The 26,647-nt window shown below is 34.9% G+C and overlaps 6 protein-coding genes across 6 annotated transcripts; 5 read left to right on the plus strand and 1 right to left on the minus strand.

The window, feature by feature from the left end:
• The first annotated feature begins 496 nt into the window (after positions 1–496).
• Positions 497–2,573, plus strand: LOC124931784 (high mobility group B protein 9-like). The gene is made up of 5 exons (XM_047472336.1): positions 497–1,363; positions 1,445–1,523; positions 1,611–1,776; positions 1,862–2,232; positions 2,329–2,573. The coding sequence occupies exons 1-5, from the start codon at positions 1,212–1,214 to the stop codon at positions 2,455–2,457; spliced, it is 897 nt and encodes a 298-aa protein (XP_047328292.1). The 5' UTR covers positions 497–1,211; the 3' UTR covers positions 2,458–2,573.
• Positions 2,574–3,750: 1,177 nt separating this feature from the next.
• On the plus strand, positions 3,751–4,400 carry LOC124932576 (plastocyanin-like). Its single transcript, XM_047473229.1, has one exon. It carries the CDS (start codon positions 3,778–3,780, stop codon positions 4,276–4,278), a length of 501 nt encoding a protein of 166 aa, XP_047329185.1. The 5' UTR covers positions 3,751–3,777; the 3' UTR covers positions 4,279–4,400.
• Positions 4,401–6,018: 1,618 nt separating this feature from the next.
• On the plus strand, positions 6,019–7,617 carry LOC124931011 (monooxygenase 2-like). Its single transcript, XM_047471394.1, has 3 exons — positions 6,019–6,178; positions 6,242–6,388; positions 6,456–7,617. Exons 1-3 carry the CDS (start codon positions 6,087–6,089, stop codon positions 7,486–7,488), a joined length of 1,272 nt encoding a protein of 423 aa, XP_047327350.1. The 5' UTR covers positions 6,019–6,086; the 3' UTR covers positions 7,489–7,617.
• Positions 7,618–8,047: 430 nt separating this feature from the next.
• LOC124931399 (protein Abitram) lies at positions 8,048–9,851 on the plus strand. The gene is made up of 6 exons (XM_047471852.1): positions 8,048–8,410; positions 8,691–8,739; positions 8,841–8,967; positions 9,180–9,250; positions 9,342–9,414; positions 9,562–9,851. Exons 1-6 carry the CDS (start codon positions 8,182–8,184, stop codon positions 9,673–9,675), a joined length of 663 nt encoding a protein of 220 aa, XP_047327808.1. The 5' UTR covers positions 8,048–8,181; the 3' UTR covers positions 9,676–9,851.
• Positions 9,852–9,909: 58 nt separating this feature from the next.
• LOC124929652 (GDSL esterase/lipase EXL3-like) lies at positions 9,910–11,373 on the minus strand. The gene is made up of 5 exons (XM_047470053.1): positions 11,205–11,373; positions 10,832–10,962; positions 10,528–10,761; positions 10,179–10,446; positions 9,910–10,100 (listed from the first exon to the last, which is right to left on the minus strand). The coding sequence occupies exons 1-5, from the start codon at positions 11,371–11,373 to the stop codon at positions 9,910–9,912; spliced, it is 993 nt and encodes a 330-aa protein (XP_047326009.1).
• Positions 11,374–13,602: 2,229 nt separating this feature from the next.
• Positions 13,603–16,803, plus strand: LOC124931398 (stress response protein NST1-like). Its single transcript, XM_047471851.1, has 3 exons — positions 13,603–13,923; positions 15,344–15,797; positions 15,890–16,803. Exons 1-3 carry the CDS (start codon positions 13,843–13,845, stop codon positions 16,573–16,575), a joined length of 1,221 nt encoding a protein of 406 aa, XP_047327807.1. The 5' UTR covers positions 13,603–13,842; the 3' UTR covers positions 16,576–16,803.
• The last annotated feature ends 9,844 nt before the right edge of the window (positions 16,804–26,647 follow it).

Raw genomic sequence — 26,647 nt, forward strand, 5'->3', positions numbered from 1 at the left:
AACCAAAAATAAATTTATAAATGAGATAGAAAGACATAAGTGAATATATTAAATAATTAAATATATTTTGGTGAATAAAAAGAGTTATCATAATAAATGAAGTCAAATACTAAAAAAAATAATATTGAATGTTAGGTAAAAATAAAAATAAAAACCAATATCAAACAAGCTCTTGAAAAACCTAATATCTCTCTAAAATGTGCTTCTTCTTCTGAAAAAAGCTGTTTTATTAATGGTATATATTTGAGACACAAACAAACAACCATAAATTGGTTATAAGAGAAAATATATTGGGTGGAAGAGAATTAGGTATATCCATTATTAATAAGGTATTATTATAAATGAGTTGAAATTAAAAAAATGGAGCACCACAAGTTGGTTGTGAGCAAAAGACAACATGACATTCCTTATCTTAAAAATTGTAATATCACCATTCACTCATTAAAATGACCAAATATATATATTGATTCAATTTAGACTAGAAGAAGAAGAGTATTATGAAATGAAATGAAAAGAAAAGAAAAGAAATGGTATAAATAAATACAAGTACAAGGCGTGCTATAAGCTATGCTTAATACGGGAGATGTCTGGTCTGGTCTGGCCTGTGACTGTCTGCACACTATCTTAGCCACAGGTGTACGCAAAGATATGGTCCGACCCAGATATTGATCAAAAGCATCAATGAAAGAAAAAGCATCCATCGATTCATTCATACATATATATATTGTCAACGTTATTTCATTCTACAGAGAGGACCTGTCAGCAAAATATTGACACTTCACTTCCGGAGGAGATACAAGAAGAAGAAGAAAGAAGAATAAATATACTTTTGTAATTATTACTACTATATATCTATATGACAGACATAGACACAGTCCTATTCCTATACTATGTATAATCAATTAACAACATTCATTTATGATTTGAGAATAGCTAGATACCCTTTTTAATACTAGACCAGAGACGACGAAGAAGAAACAATAAAGAAAGCTGCTCAACAAAAATCCAAAACCACCCACCACCAGCGTAGTAGTCTTCTCACACGCGTCTCAAAGACTCCAGCTTTTTTCCAAAAACCTCTGCTTTTTGGACAGTTCTCTTTTAATTACAAGCTTATCTTTCTTTACTGCCCTTCCTGGAATCCCTTTTTTAATCTCTCTTCAGACCCTACAGTATTTTTCAATCTTTTTTTTCTTCTGAACTTGGGATTAATGTCTACACCGGCGCCGCCGACGACGGTTGCCCCTGCTGGGAAAGACGAAAAGCGCCGGCCACTGGCTGCTCATGAGGACATGGTCAAGGATCCGGCTGTGTTCTGGGATGCTCTCAGTGTATTCCATTCTCATAAAGGAACAAAAATTATGTAAGTCTTATCTATATCAATCTGCAAATAATCCATTACTAAAAAATTCTTAGGATTTCCATTTTCAAATTAAAAAAAAAGGGTTCCTGTGATTGGAGGAAAGGAGCTGAATTTACATGTTTTGTACGTGGAGGTTACCAGCAAGGGTGGCTACGACAAGGTTATATATAACATGATCATTATGATATGATTACTGTTTATTTATTTATTTATTTATCAATAATAAAATGTATTAATTAATTAATAGGTAGTGTTGGAGAAGAAATGGAGGGAAGTAAGCTCTGTTTTCAGTTTCTCCCCGACAACGACAAGTGCTTCGTATGCATTGAGAAAACACTATTTCAGTCTTCTCTACCATTTTGAACTAGCCCATTTCTTACACCGTGAATTCTCACTTGACTCTTCCTTAACAGGTATATTTGTCAGTAGACCCAGAATTACGCCATTTTTATCTGATAACAATTTCATACAATGTTGTTTGTTTTGTCTGTCGGGCAGCTATTGGAACAATCGATGGGAAATTTGATTGTGGATACATGGTGACAGTAAAGCTAGGATCTGAGACACTCAACGGAGTTCTTTACTATCCTGACGAATCGTCCAGCAGTACTACTCCGGTGCCGGTAAAACCCTGCACGGCCATTGTTCCCTTCAATATAAAGGAGACAGGAGGGGTCAAGCGAAGGAGCAGGAGAAGGAAAAGGGGTGGTGATCCTAATCGGCCAAAACCCAATAGAAGCGGTTACAACTTCTTCTTTGCTGAAAAGCATGCCTCTCTAAAAACAATGTACCCGGAGAAGGAAAAGGAAAGACAGTTTACTAAAATGATAGGTGAATCATGGAACAAGCTCACTGCAGAAGAAAGGGTGGTAAGTTTGTAAGTTATTAAATCATCATCATTATCATTGACAATTGGCATGAATTTCTTTCTTCATCAATGGTGTGTGTTGTTATTGAATTGATAGGTATATCAGAACTATGGATTGAAAGATAAAGAAAGGTACCAGAGAGAATTGAAGGAATATACAGATAGGATGAAAATGGTGGCTGCTGCGGGGGAGGGGTGTAGCGTGTCCAAGGAAACTAATAATTAATTAATTAATCATGTCTCTGTAAAACTTATTATTATCATTTCATTTGTATGTTGTTTCTTCCAAAGACATTTTCATTTGAGGACCAATTAATTTCTAGTTATCTCTTTATTTTCATCTAACTTTTTTTTTATTTGCTAAAATAAAATATTTTATTTATTTGCTAGAGATCTTAATTTACTTTCATCTCACTCCAATTTCTTGTAATCACTGGCTTATTTGTTAATTGTTGTGATTTATTTTTGTTAATTTTATTTTCCCAACAACACAAACTAACATATATTAAGTGATTTGATTTGATGGATTTATACAATGAAATGTATAATCAAATTGACTTGAAAAAATCTCAAGGGTGTTTTATTAAATAATACAACTACACATAGAATATTTTTTTTAAAATATAATAATAATAGTAAAGGTTCTTAAGAGATAAAGGTTAAAACTTTAATTTTCACTTAAAACGTTTTAAGTTGTAGTGTATGTAGTTACTATGAAGTTATGTTTGTATTCTAACTTAATATAACGGTAACAAAATGTGGATATCTCCAGCCTCACTGAGGACTTGAGTTCGAGTCCGTTAAATAGCAATTTTTGCGTCTGATTAAATGGTTAAGTGTTTTCGAATTATGCTTCAAATGCATTAATTATGTTAAAAAAATAGTGTTTTTTAAAATGACTTATGTGTGATGTATGAAGTTCAAACACATAATATTGTGAACATGAATGGTTATTAAGCAATTTGTATTTTCTGCTACCATTTTTTTGGTTATTTCGATGTTACATATACATGCAGGCAGTAAATGTATTTCACTCATATAATGATACATATACATAAAAGTGAAGCATCGTCTTTCTTGTTTGTTAATTTTTTTTTTTTTCTGTACAGGTGGTGGTACCTTAGTGGATACAGACATTGCATTTATAAGTAACATCGAACTAACCAATTTTTTCTAAACACCCTTGTTCCGTCTCACAGAGGGTAAAACTGTAATAATTTTATTTATTTACGATTTTACCCGTATTTGTGAGACAAGCAAACTTGAAGAAAATGGTAACAAAAGATCTATTAAGCTGTATTTTTATTCTAGTAATGAAAAATTAAAAATAATATGATTCGATGGTAGAAAAAAAGGGTATTTATCCAAATCTGGAGTTTGAGCCTCACAATGATGCGATGCCACGTGGACAGGCAATAGCATCCTAATTGAACCAATAGGATCCATTCAATCCAATCCAGATAACACCATCTCACTTCTCTACCATACACTTTCTCTTAAATATCCACTCCTTCTCCAAATTCAATTACTTACACAAATCAAAATAATGGCTGCCGTTACCTCTTCCGCCGCCGTCGTCATTCCCTCTTTCACCGGCCTAAAGGCATCTAAAGTAACCGCAACCACCACCACCGTTAAAGTTTCCACCCCATTCAGGAAATTCAGCGTCAAGGCCTCAATGAAGGACGTGGGCGCAGCCGTGTTCGCGACTGCGGCCAGCGCGATTCTGGCGGCGAACGCTATGGCTTTGGATGTAAACCTAGGAGGCGACGACGGAAGTCTGGTGTTCGAGCCGAGCACATTCTCGGTATCATCGGGAGACACAATCGTTTTCAAGAACAACAAGGGGTTCCCGCACAACATAGTTTTCGACGAAGACGAGGTTCCGGGCGGTGTGGACGTGGCGAAGATATCGATGAGCGAGGAAGACCTTTTGAACGCTCCGGGAGAGACCTACAGCGTTACCCTTACCGCCAAGGGAACCTATGGCTTCTACTGTTCTCCTCACCAGGGCGCAGGGATGGTTGGTAAAGTCACCGTTAACTGATAATTCATTATTCCCCCCTATTATTATTAATAATGTCTTAATTATTATTGTCTCCTCTTGTAATTTATGAGTAATATTAATTAATACTTGCACCCTTTACAAAATACCATTTTATTATGTTACATTGCGCATTCAGCTTAATTTAGTAGTTTGGTCAGAACATTTTGGGTTGAGTTTTACAAACTGTTTTAACCCAAAACATTGTCTTTAGATTATATAATTTACCCATTGCAGTCCTCACAACAATGTCCCGTGATAACTATGATGAGGGGATTCAGTGAGCAAATTAGGAGGCAAGCAAATAGACTTGAATCATATATCAAAAAGAGTATTTTAGTAAATAAATGAAACATTAAGGTGTTTAAATAGTAAAGAAATGGGGAATACACAAAAGAGGAGAAATATAAGTCCACTACCCTTATACTAAAACTAAAAAATAAATAAATGAGAAATGGATGACTTCTTTTTTTTTAATACTTCTTGTTTTTCTACTAAAAAATATGGTTATAAATCTTTGTTGATTGAGAGTTTGATTATCGAAGATATGGAATTCTTAGGGCTCGTTTAATGTATTGGTTATTGTTTTTTCAGGTTATTTACCTTTTAAAAAATATATGTTTGATTAAATTTTCTAAAATATCAGTTTTTAAGGGTTAAAAAGTAAAAAATATCTTTTAATTTTTAAAAATAAATAAATTATATATAACTAAATAAAATATAAATTAGTATTTAAATATATAAATTGAACGATTAGACGGTTGAAATGATTTGTGATATAAAGTTTGAAAAAAAAAAACATTTTTTATATATTTTTTTTTTGTTCAATATTAAATTTTCTAGAAATTAGTTAGCGCAGATAATATTGTATTGAATTGTATTTTTTTTTTTCTAAAACGACCTTAAGGTTAACAAATATGTTTCTGATCAAATTTGAAAACTACTAATCTCATAAAAAACAAATAACCAACTATTATATATACTAAATTGTTTTTATTAATTTTAATATTAATATATTAGATGTCTAAACAATTTAGACAGGTAGTCAAATGGGAATGGTGGTTTTTAAAGACTAAAGGTCACGCTTCAATGTATACTTAAAATGTCTTAAGTTGAAGTAGATGTCTTAATTGTGGAGTGCATGTTTTCTTATTAAAAAAATAAATAAAAAATGCTTAAACATAAAAATAAAATAAAAAAGTTGAATAAGCCTATAAACGTTTTCAACCTTCTAGCGTCACGTTACATTGATTATCATAATTTTTTCTTTTGTTTGAATCATAATTTATTTTCTGAAAAAATCTAGCGGGATCCAATCATTATTAATAGGTAAATAGAAGTATATAAGATATTGGATAGTTACGCCATATTATTTTCTAACCCTAACCCTAGTCCATCATTCATCTATTGTGCCACAGCTTGTTGGGTTCGCCCCTATACCTATTATATAACTTTATACTATTAATTATTGTTTGATTTGATAAATAATGAAAAATTGATTTAAAATGAGCATCTAATTAAATGAGGTATATTATAATTGAAGATAATGGTTGGTACGCTACAAAACAAATGAACCAAGTTTTGAAACAGAAACCAATTTGACCAAAAAAGAGAGCAATTCCAACTTTTTATTGACCAAAAAACAAAACAATTCCAACTTTTTATCTATGGAACATGTCTCTAATATTATATACTGAAAGGATAAACAAACTATTATACTAATATATAATTATTGTCTTGGAACATGGGAGGGAGGATTATAAATTAGGTGTGGGTTGGATCGAAATTGGTAAAAGAAAAAGAAAAAGAAAATGGAGGAGACAAAGGTGGAATTAATAGAAGAAGAGATAGTCATTATCGGTGCTGGAATTGCAGGTCTATCCACAGCTTTGGGACTTCACAGGTACGTACTATAATCATTCTTCTTGTTGGATTAGAAATGATAATAATGAATTGGAAAAAGCAGATTGGGGTTGAAGAGCTTGGTGTTGGAATCATCAGACAGTCTTAGAGTGAGTGGCTTTGCTCTCACCTTGTGGACTAATGCTTGGAGGGCTCTCGATGCTCTTGGAGTAGCCGATTCTCTCAGAATCAAATTCCCTCAAATTCAAGGGTGGGTGGGTTGGTGGGTTCGTACTTTAATTCTCGATTCTCGATCTAATTATATATATAATTTGTAGGTTTGAGCTTGCATCGGCCCATGCTTCTACTTCCACACCACAATCAGTAGCCGCTGACTGTGGATTGAATCGACCTTACGAATGCCGATGCGTGGAAAGAAAGGAGTTGCTCGAGACCCTGGCCAAGGAACTTCCACACGGAACCATTAGATTCTCCTCAAAGCTTCTTTCCATTCATCATCATCATCAACAATCTACTACAGGTTTCAAGTCTTTGCAACTGTCTGATGGTTCAGTAATCAACACCAAGGTGTTGATTGGCTGCGATGGTGTTAACTCCCAAGTGGCAAAATGGTTGGGTCTCAAAAACCCAGTTAAGTCAAACAGATCAGCGATCAGGGGTCTCCTTCAATCTCCCCCCGACGGAGGAGGACATGGGTTAGAACCCAGATTCCACGTCTACTTTGGCGGTGGAGTGCGTTTCGGGTTTGTTCCATGTAATAACAACTCCTTGTATTGGTTTTGCACCTTCACTCCTTCCTCCTCAACATCATCATCAGGTGGTAAGGAGGAAGAGTTTGAGGAAGGGGAAGCTATGAAGATGAAGCAATTTGTGTTGAACAAGGCTAGGAACGCCCCAAAGGAAATGCTGGAGGTGGTGGAGAGAACTGGGCTAGATGCGATCTCGTGTTCAGAGCTGAAATTGAGGCCGCCGTGGAATTTATTGACGGGTAATATTGTGAAAGACAATGTTTGTGTTGCCGGGGATGCTCTTCATCCTATGACTCCTGATATAGGTCAGGGCGGTTGTTCTGCTCTTGAGGACAGCGTGATACTTGCCAGGTGCATCGGGGAAGCTATGATGATGAAGACAAATGATGATAAATTGCTTGAGAAATACGGGAAAGAGAGGAGATGGAGAAGTTTTTGGCTGATTAGCGCGGCGTATATGATGGGTGTGATCCAAGAGAGCGGCGGGAAGGTGACGAGTTTTATTAGGGAGAAGGTTTTGCCTGGTTCAACTATTGGGGCCTTGGTCTATATGGCCGACTTTCATTGCGGCAAACTTACTACCACGGAATCTTCATCTTAAATTATAATCCATATTTATTCACTTTGTGTGTTTTCGAATCTGGGTTTCATGTCTGTAATCCTTTGTTTTGTTTGTTGTGTTTTTTTAAATGATCCAAAATGTCAAACTCAGTAGACATTACTTTTTACACTTTGAGTTACTAGTTTTTTTTTTTTTTTTTTTTTATGGTTTGTAATTCTCTTATAAAATAAAATAATATTATAGATGATCAAAATTGGAACAAATAATGCAACTAATTTGTACAATATCATATTTACAAGACATTTTTTTTTTCATTATTTACTCTTGTTACTAATGATTTTAACTAGGACTAAAAATATTTAGTAAAGATTATTTTCACATCTCCCTTAATAAACTATTACAAGGAGCCTTAGATTTTTTATTTTCTCATTGAAATCTTTATTTTTAGGTTAAATTATTAATACAATATATATATATATAGATAGATTACTAATTAATTTAATTGATTAGATGTTAATTTAAAACTAATTCATTTATAAAAATAATAATGATATAAATTGATAAAAATAAATAAAAAAAGTTTAATACGCGAGAAAGAAGAAAGAATCGATCGGTTCCGCCTCCGTCCGTCCGTCCGTCCATCCGTACTCCCGTTTGATCGTCTTCTTATCGTCGGCGATAAGGGTTTAGGGTTTAGTTTGTGTCCGGTGGATTTCAATTAGGTTTAATTTGATGGAGGACCCAAATCCCTCTTCTCTAATTGATCAAGTAGGCGGCGCCGACACGATCATCACTCCCACGGTGGTCACCTCTTCTTATACAGAAGAATCGTCGAAACCGAAAGTGGAACAAGAAGACGAAGACAATGAGTTGAGGAAACTACTTGTCCCTGACATTGCAAATCTCCCCCTTTCTCCTCCCTCCGCCGTTGAATGCAACTTTGTCTCTTACTTCGCTCCAGGTTCTTTCCTTTCTCTCTCTCTCTCACACACCACCGAAGATATGTGATAGGGAACACTGCTGCTTGCTATTCATGTAAAACTAAGCAAGACTATTTTGGGTTTTTCTGTTGCTAATTTGTTTGATCAGGGGTTTCAATGCTTCCATTTGGGGTAATTTTCTGCTAGCTTGTTTCTATGTTGATGATAATGATGTGATAGTTTTGTCTCTTGTTGATTGAGCAAATAGTATATGTTTAGTACTACTATCTATCCCTCATACAAGCTTATTTTTTCATTCAGATTTCATCAAACCTGGGCACGATCAGTATATTTATCGTCACGCAAATGGGTATGTATGTATACAATACAGTGCTGATACAGATGAGTTATTGCATCAAGATTTCCTTGAATAGTGTGATATAATCGTGCATGTTTGATAATTGATTGAAGGCTGTGTGTGGTTGGCTTAGCACCTATGCACCTGGCTTTGAAGGATGATGGTGGGATTACAGCAGTTGATTTCAATGTTGGAAAGTCTGATCGAAGTGGAATTAAGGTGACTGGGAAGCGTAAAAAGGTGAGCTTATTTGACTTTGAAAAGCATTGTGAGACTTGTATGTTCTATCCTTCATCGAATTCTAGGGTTTTCGATAGGTTTAAGTAAATCATAGCTGTTTGATAGTGGTGTTCTTTTGTGAAGTTTTCGTTTCTTGTCAAAAAAAATGTCCTCCCTTATAAACAAAGGAGTAGTATTTCAAACCTTATTGAGATTAGACATAATTTACGCAGAACGCGCAGCACTTGGAGCCCAATTCGGCCCTATGTAAAGTTTCTACAAGCAACTCCTCGTACATGGTCAGGTGCTGGTTAATAATACATTATCCCAATCCTTGAGCTTATTTATGCTATTATTATCCTTTGATCCTAAGTCTGTTAGGCATCCATCTTCAGATGCTGCATAAAGGGATCATTGCTTGAAGTGAATGACAGATTAATGAAGCAACCTGAATTGCTAAATTTATCAGTAAGAATCAGAAACCTCATTCTTCTATTACAGATGCTTCCCCTTCCATTAATTACTAAACCTCTGTCAAATTTATTTTTTTCAATTTACTTGGATGCTTATGGTAATGTATATGGAGGAATTATTACAATTCTGGTTCTGTTTCAGGCGGAAAGGGAGGGTTATATAGCCATCGTGATGCCAAGACCATCAGATTGGCTTAAAGCGAAAGACCAGCTATTGAGTAGTGAAGAGTACAAGAAGGTGCGAGAACTGCTTTGAGACAACCTTCAATTATTTATTATTGTCTTCTTCTTCGACTACTACTATTTTTGTTTATGAATAATTTGTGGCTAATGAGTTGTTGATTTTGTTCTAAACATATTACTATTTGGACCAAGTTCTTGTAGACATGAATTTTTGCTGAGTAATGAGTAATTACACACATGTTTACTAAATATATTCACGACCTTAGAATCAAAAGAGAGCGGGTTTTATTTGAAATGTGTTCAACTATCAAAAGAATCTAGGTAGATACGTTTGAATTAGCTCATCAACTAAAATCTTGTACCCTTTTTCGGTAGGATGAAAACTATCCCAGAATAAATACGACGAGTGATTTGAGCATGTGGAGCTATATTTGTTGCACAATATAATCATTTCTATAGTGCCCGTGCCACAACATCCTCTATCCACCACTTCAAGCCCTGGAAAATTAAAGACAGTTATATCAAACAATAAAGGAAGAATCATTAGAAGATTGATTAACTGGGAGCAGTACTCACCATATTTTGTAGGGTTCATAATTATATCAAACAATTGTGTGTAAACATCTATATAGACCACTCTAGCCTTCTGGTCGAGGCTGAATCTAGTCCCAATCGAACTAATCATGTTCGAGAGCTTGGTATTGTATAAGAGTGCTGCCTGGTTGTATGGCTCTGCACACACCCTTAATAGCCCACCCCCACCTAGAGTCCTTTGAGATGGAAGGCACCCTATTGGTGGCACGTTGAAAACCGCAATCTTGCGAGCGCCCAATTTGTAGAGTTCCTAAATTAAAATATATAACTAAATTGTAAGTAGTTTGTAGGATGAAGGAAATTATTGAATTATAATTAAAGAAAAGACCACCTTAATGAAATCGGTAGCAGATTGTAGCATGAGATCGGTATAAGAGTTGATGTCATATTGAGCCTCTCTTAAGCGAAAGGTGAAATAAGTATTGGCTAGATCGTCGGAGCCAGCCACCACGAGAAAGAGGCTATTGCTCAAGATAAAACTGCTTCTTTCCTCTCCTACTAATCCTTTAATTTTTCTCAAGTATTCTTTGAATAACTCCAATTGTTGCATCATTGGTATCACAGACTAATTCATCATCCAAATACAAAAATTAAATCAAATCATAATCAATCAAAATAACATTAAATATGTGTACCGCTATTTGAGATGTTTGAGGATCGTAGCCGGAGGAGCCAGACGCAAATGTAACTCCGGTTGGGAGATCATTATCGAGCAAGGTTGGATCTAAGTAAGCTGGAAGTAACTCTTTGATTCCCAGCTTCTCAGCTGCAAAATCATGCAGAATGTTATTATTTTAAAATGACAAACCATTTCATTTGATTGAATTGGTAAAAATTAACCCAACAAAAACTATTTCAAACAAAATCTATATAAAAAAAACAGAAAAAAAGTATGAAAACAACAGAGATCAAATGAAACATTAATCCACACAAATCTGTACCCTTGGGTCACATTTAATATGATCATACACAAGTTTTAATTAAGAAATGATTGAGTACTCTTGGTACCTATTAAGTCAGCGGGAGTCTTGCCGTTGGAAAACCTTCCTGTGGGAATTTGATGGATGAAATCGGTGCCATAGGGAGGGAAATTACATTTGACTAAAGTTGTGAGATTGTTGTTGTTTCCGTTATCGACAATGGAATCTCCAAAGGCTATAACTGCCGGAATCGTCATATTTTGGGGCGAGGGCGAGGGCGAGGATGATTCAGTACTCCCATTTCTGCTACCATAACACAAAACCAACAACAGGAGGAAGAAAAAGATTATGAATCTTCTTTGCTTCATGATGATGATGCTCGATCGATCAATTAATCCTCTTAATTCCTAATGAGTGTATATATATATATATATATATATATATAGTACTGATTAATTGTCATGTTAAATTAATTTATTCTTCATATGTGTATTATTATTCCACACCTAACTACTAATGCATGCTAGCTTCTTTTCTTTTATCTGCATTTATTCATTTATGTGTGCTTATAAACATATTGTTTGGTAAACAACCATGCACACCCACACACTTAAATTATTATGTATATTCCATCTTAATTCCATTATATATACACTTAAAATAAAGATGTCAATATTTGTGACATCAATTTCTTTGTGATCTATTTATAATATAACTATTGTCAATAACTCAATTTTAACTCCACTAATTCTTCTATATTTTATGTTTATATGATTTTTTAAAAGATAATTTTTTTAAAGTAAGATTTTAAATCAAGACTCTTCACTTGAACTTAAGTCACATATTTAGTGCGAGATTATCAAGATAAAAAAATATATGACATGTTTTCAGTATATTTCTAAGTAACCTATTGTCTGATTGCAGACATATCAAAGCTCAATAAGTCCTCTAAAATACATTAATGACTTGTTTATAAAGTCTTATATAGGATATCATATATATATATATATATATATATATATATATATATATATATATATATATATATATATATATATATATATATATATATATATATATATAATCAATTGTAACACACGGGAGGAATACATACAAACTAATCATCAATTTAAAATCTCTTTTGATTTTTTTTCTCTGAAAGTTTTATATTCATCATCTTTGATATAACAGTATTTTCAAATCAATTGACTGAGTAATATCAAATTCATATAGATTTTTAGACACACCTCAAATGTCAAAACTAAATTTCAAGCTAGTAATTATTAGTTTAATATTTTTTAAGTATTACTGTAATTCATAAAATAAATTTTAGGACGGCGGATAACTAATTACGAACCAAAATTATCCATATGGAAGACCTCAAAATAATTTGTTTGTTAATGCTTCATTCTTTTTAACTATTTATTCCCTAAATTTCATAACCCACTTCAATCAAGAACGTTCATTATCTTATATAAGATTACTTTTATTTGAACTATAATAATTATATATTTTAACATTTATTTCAAAGTTTTGATGATAGTTAATATATATATATATATATATATATATATATATATATATATATATATATATATATATATATATAAATATAATTTTGGATGCTTAGAACTTGTCTCATATGGTTATTTGGGAATTTTACCCAAAATCCAACCATCAAATTTCTTATATTTTCATAATTTAAATCATTGAATTTTCAATTAACAAAATATCAAATTATTCTTTATTTTTTATTTATTAAAGATAAAGATATTTAAGTGATATATACATAAAATATATTTTTCCCAAATTAATCAAACTCTTTTTTTTAAACTATTTTTTTTATCCACATATTAACCCAGATCAAACCAGCTCTATACTTCGATCCTGATATATTGAAATATTTTCAATAGTATCATTTATAATATATATTCTTTTCATTTGTATCATTTATAATATATATATATATATATATATATATTTATAATAATTAGAAACATTTAAGCCTAAACATAATAATTTAATTTATTTTTACCCTCTTTCTTCAAACAAATCTATAAAAAAAATAATGAAATATTTTATTAATAAAAAAATAAATATTATGAACAAAATAACTAAAAATTATTAATATAATTAAAATTATTACTAATTATATTTGATCAAATAAAACGAAATAAATTTCTACAACTGAAATATGGAAACAATATTAAAGTGTGGATACCCAATTTCACGTTATATAACAAATTAGGAAAAAATAAAATTATTATTATCATACTAAAATTATATTAAATTAAATTTCAATCATGATTATGTGTTTTTCGAGCAAAAGTGGATTTCAAACAAGGTGCAAGCATTAGGTTCCGCTTCTGCGCCACGAAAAATATGAGGGTTAGAAGGGTAATTCATAATAAATAACAAGGGCATAAATGCGAACAAATAATAAACAGCGTCCAAAGTCCGCGAACCTCTATAAATATCCTGCTGCCCCTAACAAATTTCTGAAATACCATATGCAATTTTCTCCATCGGCGAAAACCTAAATCTAGGGTTTGCTTTGGATTCTTCAGTCGGAGACATACAACTTTGTTTATTTGGGTTTTCATTCCGATCGATCGGTACACTCTTATTAGGATCTTGATTCTTTTGACCGTCTCAATTTTTCGCGTCCTCCGGAGAAAAAAAAAGTTAATTTCTGTTTGCGATCTTTGATTACCGAAGGAAGGAAGATGTCTCGGTGTTTTCCGTTCCCACCACCTGGTTATTCTGCAAAGATTTCTATCAACGAGACCTTGATCGAATCGATTAAGGTTTGATGAGCACCTATGCATCTTTGCGTTTATGCTCAACTCGACTCTATATTGTTCTGTGATGACCTATTTAAGATCTCTTTGGTTTTAAACAAAGATTTTCTGTTCCTGTGGCATTGGTTGGTGGTACATATTTGATGGATCAAGTCTTAGATGAATGATTGGGAGTCGGTTTTGTTTATCAGCATTGCATTTAACTTGACTAAAGGGTTTTCTAAATTCAGATTAAGATGTGTTGAATTGAAAATAGTGTTCAAGGTGATTGATGGGGATATATATATAGGTTTGATTTAGGGTTTTAATTGGTTTGTTGGAAGATAGAAACATGTGATATTTCTCTTAGTTGATAAAAAAAATGCAAATTGCAAAACAAATAGGTTAAGTGGAAGAGTTTTGTATTCATTTGTTGGACTTGTTTGACTATCAGTTCCATGTGGGAGGGAGGTATCATGGTTTTCATAGCATGGGAGAATTAACTAGATTGTAAATTTTTATATAGATTAAACCTTGAAGAACTTGCTAGTTCTACTGATGTGGGGTCTTTAAATTCTGTTTTGGGGCTACAGTCTGACTTCCTGATAAAAAGTCTTAACTGTATCACAAAGTTCTTCAATTCTTAAGCTAGATTACTTTTGACTTCTTTTCAATAGCTATTACTAAAGTACAGAATAAGCTGGTGGGTTTTTTCTTTGGGATTTTATATGAAATTGTAGATTGGTTTCCAAAACTTGTTTGGGCTTTTTCTTAGCTAACCATTTTATTAAAACAAAGACTTTTTTATGAAGCCCTGTTTGTGGTGAGCTTAAATAACTTGACTTATTACTTGTGTAGGATGTCATAATCTGACATGTTTTATCTAATGAAATCTTTCAAAGTTACATGTTTGTCGGTTTTCACAAGCTCATTGTGTATCTGATGAATTATGTAACCTTATGCTTTGTGAATATAATAAGCCTTTCTTAATTTAAATCATATTTTTCATCCTGATGTTAATCCAAATGAAATGACATTTGGATTTCATCCTTATGTTTTGTGAACATAATGACTTTATCAGGTTGCACATTTTATGTCCTTTTTCTCATGTAGATTAGATCAAGTAAACTAAATTTAAATGTACAATAATTTAATAGTGGGTTTTCATCTGTATTTGGATTCAGATACATTTGTATATAGTGTAACTGAAATATATTTTAGGAATTTTGAGATCCCCATTAATACATGCACACTTTTTCATCTGTTTACAATCGGCTGGTCTGTGAGTGTAACAAAAACTTTTATTTGGACTGATCTGTAGAATGTAACAAGAGATTTTGTTTTGGACTTATATGTAGCACACATTAGCATGTCTCTGCTTTTTATCTATGGTCTTCTCTACTACTCTGTGCTGAGAAAAAAACTTTTCTTCTGGTTGCTTTAAAAGCTCCAGAGAGAAACAGAGAAGGCCAAAGCTGAAAGGAAGAAGGAAAGGAGAAGAGAGAAGAAAGATAAAAGAAAGGAAAAAAAAGAAAGCGACAAGTCATTAAATGCGGCTGTTGATGAGAAGGGAAGGGATGATAAATGCGAGACAAAAAAGAGAAAGCGCAGTGAAGAAAAGGTCAGAAAAAGCGGCGATAAAAAAAGGCGTCGAGAAGACAAATCTCCGAAACAACAAAGTGAGAAGAAAACTCATGCAGAAGAGAAACCGAAACTTGATGAAGAGAAAAAGAGAGGAGTAAATACAAACGAATTATTGGAGAAGAGTGATCTTACTCAGGAGCATGAGCAACCCCTTTATTCACAGAACACATACTGTTTGTCAGACAGTTCAGAGAACAGCAACCAAAGAAAACTGCAGCAAGCAACTACATTACATGAAAATGCTGTCAATGCTCAAGGTGAAATTTCTCAATTTGCTCTTGTTATTGCAATTTCTTTAGCTTAAAATATGAGACTAGTTAAATAATAATATATATTAATTATCAAACAGGAAAGCAACTGATTAGAATTCGACTACCCTCTTTAAAGAACCAACCTGTAGCTGTGTCGTTATCAACAAGTAAAGATGAACAACCCTGCTCAACTTCTGGTAGAGCAGATTCTGAAACTGGTGATGGATATGATAAGTTGTTGCCCAAAAATGAGGAAAAAATAAGTTCCGATGCCCCTTCAGGGATAAAGGGGGTTATTTCTAATCTGAATCTGAAGCAGACTGCTCATGTTGTGCCTTGTTCATCTTCTTCATTTGAGAAGAAGATGAAAAAGGTAGAATTGGTTTCTAATCCGAATCTGAAGCAGACTGCTCATGTTGTGCCTTGTTCATCTTCTTCATTTGAGAAGAAGATGAAAAAGGTAGAATTGGTTTCTAATTTGAATCTGAAGCAGACTGCTCATGTAGTGCCTTCTTCTTCTTCTTCATTTGAGAAGAAGATGAAAAAGGTAGAATTGGTTTACAAAGCTTTAGTAGAGAATTTGGGGCCATCACTAAATGAAGAGATGCCAGATACAAATGATGAGTTTGATTGGCTATTTAAGAGAAGTGAAAGGTGTTGTAAACCTGTTGCTGCTGCAAATGATAATAGTGGTGGAGATGAGAGATCTTCTACTATGTGGCCTAGAGCACATTATCTTGCTGAAGCTGATGTTTATTTGATGCCATTCACTATTCCCTTTTAATAGTGAGTGAGTGAGAAAGAGTATATTCCAGTTTTGTTTAGTTGTTAGGTAGTTGGCAGGTTTATGGTGCTATTGCCATGCATTCTGGTTTCATTTGCTTACATTCAAAACTAAAGGCTGTTTTTTTGCTTCTTTATGTATTGTATGTCGTTTGATACTCTGATGTATGACATTTTTACCAACAAAGTTGGGCAGGCTAAATGAGTTCTTTTATACTACGACATTTTATTTTTTTTAATCATCTCTTAGTACAAAATGTTTATTATTTAATTTTAAGAGTTTGATGATATAGTATAGAAGTTTTTAAGTGAAATATATCACTTCTGTGAGATATTAGTATATAAACATGGTGGAGAATTGATTTCTCAGAAAATAACACATTTAAGAAGAAGCAAATCGCAAAGTGTTTTGAAGTCAGTCTAGTTAATCCAGATTATTTCAGTCTTTCAATCCTTTTCCTTTGCCTTTCTTTAGCTTAGTTGGTGCAAGGACCACCTTGATTGCAAAAACTCCCACATTCTACATTTCCAAAATCTTCAAAGGAAAACAACAAATCCTCAAGCAAAGAAAAACCTATTGCGTCTTTGAACCACATTCAATATATTTCCATCAAGTAGTAATATGTAAAGCAAAAAACAAAGAAATGAAACAGAGTTGATTGATTACCTGCAGTATCCCATAACTCTAAGTATTGTAGACAGATTGAGCAAGTCCTGGCTAGAAGAAGGAAACGATAATTCAGTTAACACCTTTCCATTCCATCCCATCTCAGCTCTGAAAAGGAATTATTACACTTGTCTCTTTCTCTCCATTTCTTCTTTCACACTAATTTAATTATTTTTACACATTCTTTTAACAATATTATAAAAACAAATAAATATATTTATTTTATTTTGAAAATGATTTTTGTACGATATTATGAAATGGATAGTTGTTTAACCGCAACAAAAATAAATAAAATTTGTGTAGAGAAAATCAATTATACATAAAAAAAAAAAAAAAATTAATGTGTACGAAGATTTTCCAAAAGAGAAATGAGCTCTCAGACTGAATTTGTTGACTTCCCATAACCTCATGTCATGTCAATACGATAGCATTGTGAAATATCTGTAATGGTCGATTGAGATTGTTGAAGGTTCTACGATTCTCTCAACTAAATTATCCACCAGAAAATAATAAGGATATAACCCCATTGTCTCTGACTCGCAAATCTAACTGCTTCAATCCACATTTTTCAACATGCACCAATAGTTCCCGACATAACCAAGTGAATATCAGTAATACTCTAGAGAAGATCATCATCCTATAAAGAGTTTCTATGACAATGACAAACAAAAAGGGGGACAACGGGTCTCCTTGCCTAATTCCCTCAAACTCTCGAAAAAATCTTCAGAATTATCATTCACGATGATAGAAAATTTAGTCATGGAAATGCAAAATTTTATCTGTCGAGTTCACTTATCACTCATTTTAATCCTAGCCATGACATCGAAGAGAATATCTTAGTTAAAATGATCATAAAATTTTCCAATATCAAGTTTAACGAGAGCACATTGAACATCATTGGAGTTAGATGAACCAATACACTCATTGACCACATAAAAAGATTTGATGTTCTTTAATAAACGCAATTTGATTGACAACTATAACCAATTTTAACACCACATGTAACATTTTTGCCAAATATTTTGAAATAATATTATTAAAAGTTGTAACTAAACTTATAGACCTAAAATTATTTAAGTCTATAGTTAATGAAGCATTGCGGATAACAACAATCAATGTAGAATTTCAATTATTTTCAAAAAAATGAGAAACTATAAAAATGTTATAGCCGCATACCATCCATTTAAATAAGTCTATGTTTTTTTTAGAAAAGTCAATGTATGTGAAGCCATAGCTATTGTCACTAGCGCACACATTAATAACATATTATACCTTATTCACTTTAAATTATCTCTCGAAAATAAGCTTTTACATAAAACTAATAGCCACAAAGTTTATGTAGTCTAACACGTTGGCCTATCAATAAACGGTTGGAGAAACATATTCTTATAAAACTGAATAATGTTGATGGAAATAGTTATTTATTTATTTTTTATATTTAAAATAGATATATTATAATATATAAAAAATATATTTTATATTAGAAACAATTTCATTTTTTTTAAATATAATATTAACCGTGAATAACTCAACTTAAGTGATAAAATAGTTTATAAGAGAATAAAAAACACATATTAATATTCTCAAATTTAATTTATTCCTCTAAACCATTTAGACTTAATCGGACAATTCTAATGGCTAGAATTGTTTGAAAATTTGTATCCTAACATATTGGAAATCTATTGAAATTTTACTTATAATTTATAAAATTAAAATATCAATAATGTAATTGAAATAAGTAGCAAATTATTTGAATAAAATTAAGTTGTTTAATCAGTTGAAAATTAATAATTGCATAGTTAAAAAAATAGTTGGCCAAAATGCGGTTAAAATCTCAAGTTAACTTTTAAAATGTTACGATTTTACTATTATTTTTTCAAATTAATTTTTTAGAATTTCATGTAAACTCTAGATTTTACGAGTTTACAATTGTTGACTAACGTTTAAAAATTGAATAAAAAAATAATTTGTAATGAGATTTGAACCCACAATCAACTAAATATTTTAAATATTTATCTTTCACCATTACAACACTTTTTTTTCTTCTAAAATTATAACAAATTTAATAAAAATATCTTACTAATTTTAATAATTGGGCTGCCCTGGGGAGTGGGCTACCCTAGCCCAAGAGCTTGTTGGGCTTACCTCAGGGTCGACCCTACTAACGATTCTACGTAAATTTCCGATTTTAACAGAATTAATTGGTATGATTGTTATAGCTATACTGTCAAAGTGGGCCGACTCTAGGATAAGCCCGACAAACCCTCGGATTAAGTCAATCCATTCCCTAAGGTCCATTTATTTTAAATAGTCAGATATTTAGTTAAATCTATTTTAGTTTTAAATATAAAAATTATAATTAAGTGGTTTAAGATGAAAAAAATTTATAATTTTTATAACCAAAATTAATTTTTATCAAAATTTTAAACTAGACCGGAAAAAATAAAAAATAAAAATACCGACATCTTTTCTTATCTGGGTAGGGACTGTGAATTCAAAGCTAGTCGATCTTCGCAAAGATTATGCAAATTAATTCACCTAAATGTCACGGCCCACTTAAGTTGGTTGGAAAAATCAGCCCACAAAGAAAAATATCTTGAAAGATCTTTAGAATATTTTAGAAGTGTCCAGGTCTTTCCTTCCAAGGAATTCTCTAGAATTCTCTAGGAAGTACTCAGTGTAAATAGTCCAAAGATGTGTCTAGAATTCTCTAGGACTTACTAAATGTAATTAAATATTAGAAGTCTCTAGAAAGACCTAGGATAAAGGAGTATCTAGAATGATCTCCTCCCTTGTATATAAACAAGTCTTGGTCATTAAGCCAAGCACCAAGTAATACAATTCTGCCTTATTCTCCAAGCTCTCACTCTAAAGTTTCCTTCTTGCAATTTCAAATAGGTTGACTAGTTAGCATTGTGGCAATACTAATCTAGGACCGCACGGGTCGAGGAAATCAAGCATTCGAAAGTTAGCCCATGACAAGTGGTATCAGAGCAAGCGTTTTGTACTTCCGCACTCACGTTGCAAGAAATGGATTCAGGATCGAACGTCACAAAGGTTCCGACCGACGAACAAAAGGACAAGGCGCCCAAGAGGGGAAGGTCCGTTGAGAGGAATGCTGCCATGGAAGCGCGGGTGACCCGGCTTGAGGAAAGCATGAGCGAGCATCAAGAAGCTCTCGAGGAGTTCAGCTCGGTGGCCGACAAGGTGGCGGCGTTAGACGAGGCAAGTGAAAAATTGGAGAATGAAGTCATGGGCATCATCAACAACTCGAATCGTGGCATTCGGGACGAAGTACTTGGGGTGGTTCGAGGTGATGTCAATGCTATTCAGAACGAGGTCCTCGCGACAGTCCGGGGAGAACTCCAAACGATGATCAACGCCTTCCGGAGGGAGATGATGGGAAGGCTAGAGGCGGTCGAAGCCCGGATTGGCTTAAATGGAGGGGAATTTCGAGGTGCGGCACCTCATCATGTGAATGTTCCCAAGCCGACTTCATTTAAGGGTTCGAGGAGTGCAAGGGAAGTTGAAGACTTCCTTTGGAACGTGGAAAGGTACTTTCGGGCATCCAACATACTCGATGATCGAACTAAGTTGGATACAACACCTTTCTTTCTAGTAGACATGGCGCTTCTATGGTGGAGGAGGCGTGAGACGGACATTGAACGTGTCACATTACGAATGGAGACTTGGAAAGATTTCAATGCCGAGTTCAAACGCCAATTTTTCCCAGAAAATGCGTATTTTGAAGCTCGGAAACGACTAAGCCAACTCGTGCACAACAAGTTCATCAAGGAGTACGTGAAGGAGTTCCAAGAACTAATGCTCGAGTTGCCAAGTCTCACCGAACAGGAGGCCCTGTTCACATTCGTCAATGGCCTGAAGACGTGGGCACAACTAGAACTCCAAAGGGCCAAAGAGCCAAAGTGCAGAATGTTTCCGAAGCCATTGCGATCGCGAAATGACTGGTCGAGCTGAAAGTGTCCACGGATAGGCCGAAGTCTAGCAAGGAAAACAAGGAGAAAGGTGGGGGAGACCGCCCATCCAAGAAGTGGCATCCAAACAGCAACTCGGGGAAGCAAACCGAAGAATCGGGTAAGCGAGCTTGTCATATTTGCGGTGCTACTAACCATTTGAAATTCATGTGCCCGTTCAAAGGAAAGAAGGTTGCGGCTGTGCAAGGGACCGAGCCAGCCGAGGAAGAAGAAGAAGGGACTCAAATGGGATCCCTAAAACTGCTTAATGCGGTCAAGGCTAGTGTGGTGGAACCGGTCAAGGGAACAAAGAGGGGCTCAATGTTCGTGGAGGCCTTGATCGGAGGAAAGCGTGTCAAAGCACTAGTCGACACGGGTGCCACCCACAACTTCATGCGTGAAGGTGTGGCCAAAGCGTTGGGTCTCAACATCAACCCAACAAAAGGGACCATCAAGTCCGTCAACACAACAACCAAGCCGGTGGCCGGGGAGGCGAAGAGCGTACCAACTCAGATCGGGGACTGGAAAGGAGTGGTCTCTTTCACCGTAGTCCCTATGGATGATTACGACATAGTGTTGGGGCTTCAATGGTTCGACCAGGTACGCGCTTGTATCATTCCTTACTCTGATTCTCTAATTATCTTGGACCACGAGAAGACTAGTGCCATACCATCAAAGAGAGAATTAGAGGGAAAGGGCATGCTGTCGGCGATGCAATTCAGCCGAGGTCTGAAACGTTGTGAAGAAACGTTTGCGGCTTTTCCCATGGTGGATGATGAGGATGAGCCCAAAGGAAAAGGGGAGATACCCAAGGAGGTCCAGGCGGTGCTGGAGGAGTTCAAAGATGTGATGCCCAATGAACTCCCAAGGAGATTACCACCAGAACGGGACGTGGACCACAAGATCGAGTTGGTGACCGATGTTATGCCTCCATCTCGCACGCCCTATTGGATGGCACCGCCCGAGTTGAAGGAGTTGCAAAGACAATTGAAGGAGTTGCTCGATGCCGGCATGATCCAGCCATCCAAATCGCCCTATGGTGCCCCGGTGCTATTCCAGAAGAAACATGATGGGTCGCTGAGGATGTGTGTGGACTATAGAGCACTCAACAAACTCACCGTTCGAAATAAGTACCTGATTCCTCTCATTGGTGAGTTGTTCGACCAACTTGGAGAAGCCAAGTGGTTCTCAAAGATAGACTTACGATCCGGTTATTGGCAAGTGAGAATTGCCAAGGGAGACGAGCCCAAGACCGCTATGGTAACCAAGTACGGATCGTATGAATTCTTTGTTATGCCTTTTGGCCTTACGAATGCACCGACCACGTTTTGCACTCTAATGAACAAGGTCTTCCACCCTTACTTAGATAAGTTTGTGGTAGTCTATCTCGACGATATTGTGGTATACTCACCCACGTTGCATGAGCACGTGGAACATTTGAGATTGGTTTTCCAGGCCTTGCGCGAGAATGAGTTATACGCAAAGCTGGAAAAGTGCTCCTTCGCCCAAGATGAGGTGATGTTCTTGGGTCATCGAGTGAAGTCCAGGTGCATCATGATGGATGAGGCCAAGGTCAAGGCCATTCGAGAATGGGAGCCGCTCAAAACTGTACCCCAACTTCGGTCGTTCTTTGGCCTGGCCAATTACAACCGAAAGTTTATAAAAGGGTACTCCAATATTGCTGCACCCCTGACCGACCTTTTGAAGAAGGACCGAGCATGGAGCTGGGACGAGCGGTGCGTGGAGGCATTCGAGGGGCTCAAGGCCGAAGTTACAAAACAACATGTGCTAGCACTGCCCGACCACACTAAGGAATACGAAGTCCAGACCGATGCATCTGACTTCGCCATTGGAGGTGTATTGATGCAAGAGGGGCACCCTATTGCATTCGAGAGCCGGAAGCTGAATGACACAGAGCGTCGATACACTGTCCATGAGAAAGAAATGACCACGGTCGTGCATTGCCTACGCACATGGAGGCACTACTTGCTCGGGAGCAAGTTCAAGGTCAGGACGGACAACATTGCCACTAGCTACTTCCAGACGCAGAAGAAGCTCATACCAAAGCAGGCTAGGTGGCAAGAATTTCTAGCGGAGTTCGACTACACATTGGAGTACAGGCCTGGGGTCACCAATCGTGTAGCCGATGCACTAAGCCGCAAGGCGGAGCTGGCCGCCATAAGCCAACCCGAGACCAACCTGAGGGAACGCATACGGGAAGGCCTGGAGAAAGATCCTCATGCGAAGGACATGATGAAATTTGCTCAAAGTGGCAAGACCCGAAGGTTTTGGGTCGAAGACGGGTTGCTCCTTACAAAAGGGAAACGAGTGTTCGTGCCCAAATGGGGAAGCTTGCGACGTGATGTTTTGAAGGAGTGTCACAATTCAAGATGGGCTGGACACCCTGGAATGCATCGCACTATGGCTCTCATGGAGGATTCATACTACTGGCCCAGAATGCGGGAAGACGTGGAGGCATACGTGCGAACGTGTCTTGTGTGCCAACAAGACAAGGTTGAGCAGCAACAACCGGGCGGATTACTCCAACCACTACCAGTGCCGGAATATCCATTCGAAAGTGTTTCAATGGATTATATCACAACATTGCCAAAGTCGGAGGGGTTCGGTTCCATCATAGTGGTGGTAGATCGATTCTCAAAATATGGCACATTCATTCCGGCAACACCCGATGTCACAGCCGTCGAGACGGCCAAGCTGTTCCTAAAGAACATAGTGAAATATTGGGGAGTCCCAAAGACGATCGTGAGCGACCGGGATCCCCGCTTCACGGGGAAGTTTTGGTCCGAGCTGTTCAAGTTATTGGGGACCAATCTAGCATTCTCGACCAGCTTCCACCCCCAAACTGATGGGCAGACTGAGAGAGTCAATGCCTTGCTGGAGTTGTACTTGAGACACTACGTGAGCGCCAACCAAAGAGACTGGGCAAAACTTTTGGACACGGCGCAATTCTCATACAACTTGCAGAAAAGTGAATCGACCGGAAGAAGTCCGTTCGAACTCGTGATGGGGAGACAACCATCCATTCCACATAATTTGGCCACAAGATACGTGGGTCAAAGTCCGGCTGCCTTCACATTCGCTAAATCCTTCGAGGAGGAAGCGGATCTTGCTCGGGCGTCTTTAGATAAAGCAACAAAGAAGTTGAAGAAATGGGCGGATCTAAAGAGGCGGGCAGTCGAGTTCAAGGAGGGAGACCAAGTAATGGTGAAATTACTCCCGCAACAATTTAAGTCCCTCCGGTCCGTGCACAAGGGTCTAGTGCGAAGATACGAGGGGCCGTTTGAAATTGTGCAGCGTGTAGGTAATGTCTCCTATCAGCTGAATTTGCCACCAAAACTAAAAATCCATCAGGTATAACATGTGAGCAAACTCAAGCCGTTCCACAAAGACGAAGAGGATGCCGGACGGGGACAATCAAATCAGGCAGCGACTGCCGTCACCATCTCCTTCGACAAAGACATTGAAGAAATCATATCCCATAGGGAGGTTAGAAGGAGGGGCGTTCCACATTACACCGAGTACTTCGTACGATGGAAAGGCCTACCAGATGCCGAGAGTAGTTGGGAAAGTGAAGATCACTTATGGAAATTCAAGCAGAATATCGAAGAGTACCGGTCCAAGGTCGAGACGAGGACGTCCACGACTTAGGTGGGGGATTATGTCACGGCCCACTTAAGTTGGTTGGAAAAATTAGCCCACAAAGGAAAAATATCTTGAAAGATCTCTAGAATATTCTAGAAGTGTCCAGGTCTTTCCTTCCAAAGAATTCTCTAGAATTCTCTAGGAAGTACTCAATGTAAATAGTCCAAAGATGTGTCTAGAATTCTCTAGGACTTACTAAATGTAATTAAATATTAGAAGTCTCTAGAAAGACCTAGGATAAAGGAGTATCTAGAATGATCTCCTCCCTTGTATATAAACAAGCCTTGGTCATTAAGCCAAGCACCAAGTAATATAATTCAGCCTTATTTTCCAAGCTCTCACTCTCACTCTAAAGTTTCCTTCTTGCACTTTCAAATAGGTTGACTAGTTAGCATTGTGGCAATACTAATCTAGGACCGCACGGGTCGAGAAAATCAAGCATTCGAAAGTTAGCCCGTGACATAAAGCACACTTTGATATTCAAGAAATCAATGAACAACTCTTTATTATACAATTATTAATTAAATTATTTTAAAAAGTTATTATAAATAATATTTTAGTCATATTAACACCTTATTATGTTTTAAATTATTTGAAAATAACATCGTTAAATATATATTATTAAAAAGCTAGTTATTTTGGGTAAAATATATTATGTAATAAAAAGAAATTAAAAAGACAATATATTTTAGTTGATATTGATTGGTGTTATTTTGTGTGAATGATACAAATAAATATATAATTTGATGGTGTAAAGATGTATAATTTTAACCGAAGAAGGTTTAAATAATTTGAAATAATCCTTTTTTTTCTTCAATAATAACACTTATATCAAACAAGCTCATTAAGTGGCCACTTATTTTATATTTGGTTAGACAAATATACAGAGGATTTTATCTAAATAAATACTTTTAAATAAGTTATTTTAACAATTAATCTTTGATCTAATAAGGTTCTGAGTAGGTAATCCTAATTTTTATTCGTATGACCTAAGATCTAGTTTGATGTTGGTGTATTCTTTCTTCTAAAATTTATTTTTTATAATATATATATATATATATATATATTGATTAGTTTGGGTTTAATAACACAATTTAATCAAATGATCGTATCAATATATTTTATCGTATCACTAAATTCATTAATTAAATATTAAAATATTTTTATTTAAAAAATATATTTATTTATTAATATATTTTAATTTTTTTTATGAAAAAATATAAAAATTAAACATACTCAAAATCACCATTAATTATTATTTTTTAAAATAATTCATGTTATTTAAATAAACTACAAATAATACCATAATCACTCAATCTATAAATTAAAATATTATAATATCTTTATTTATTTTTATCAAATATAAGAGACAAATAAAAGTGATAAAATTTGTATACAAAATTGATTTATCAAATAGTTCAAATGAAAAATATCTTAACTGATCAGAGTTATTATTATATTAGATTTCTAATAAAATAAAAAGACAATATTAATTTATAATAACTTAAGTAATAAAAAATTAAAATAATTTAGTGAAATCATTATTATAGGGTCATGTAATTTTTTTAATAATTAGATTCACACTATTTTAAATTAAAATAATTTATTATGAATAAATAATTAGAAAAAATCTTATATAGTTAATAATGTTGAATCTTATTACAAAATATTTAATATATTAAGAAAAAAATAATAATCAAATTAAATAAATAGTTTAATAATAGTAAAAAGAATATTATATTATTTAAAATATATATTATTAAATAAAT

Source organism: Impatiens glandulifera, chromosome 3 (genome assembly GCF_907164915.1).
Source record: "Impatiens glandulifera chromosome 3, dImpGla2.1, whole genome shotgun sequence".
Lineage (NCBI taxonomy): Eukaryota > Viridiplantae > Streptophyta > Magnoliopsida > Ericales > Balsaminaceae > Impatiens > Impatiens glandulifera.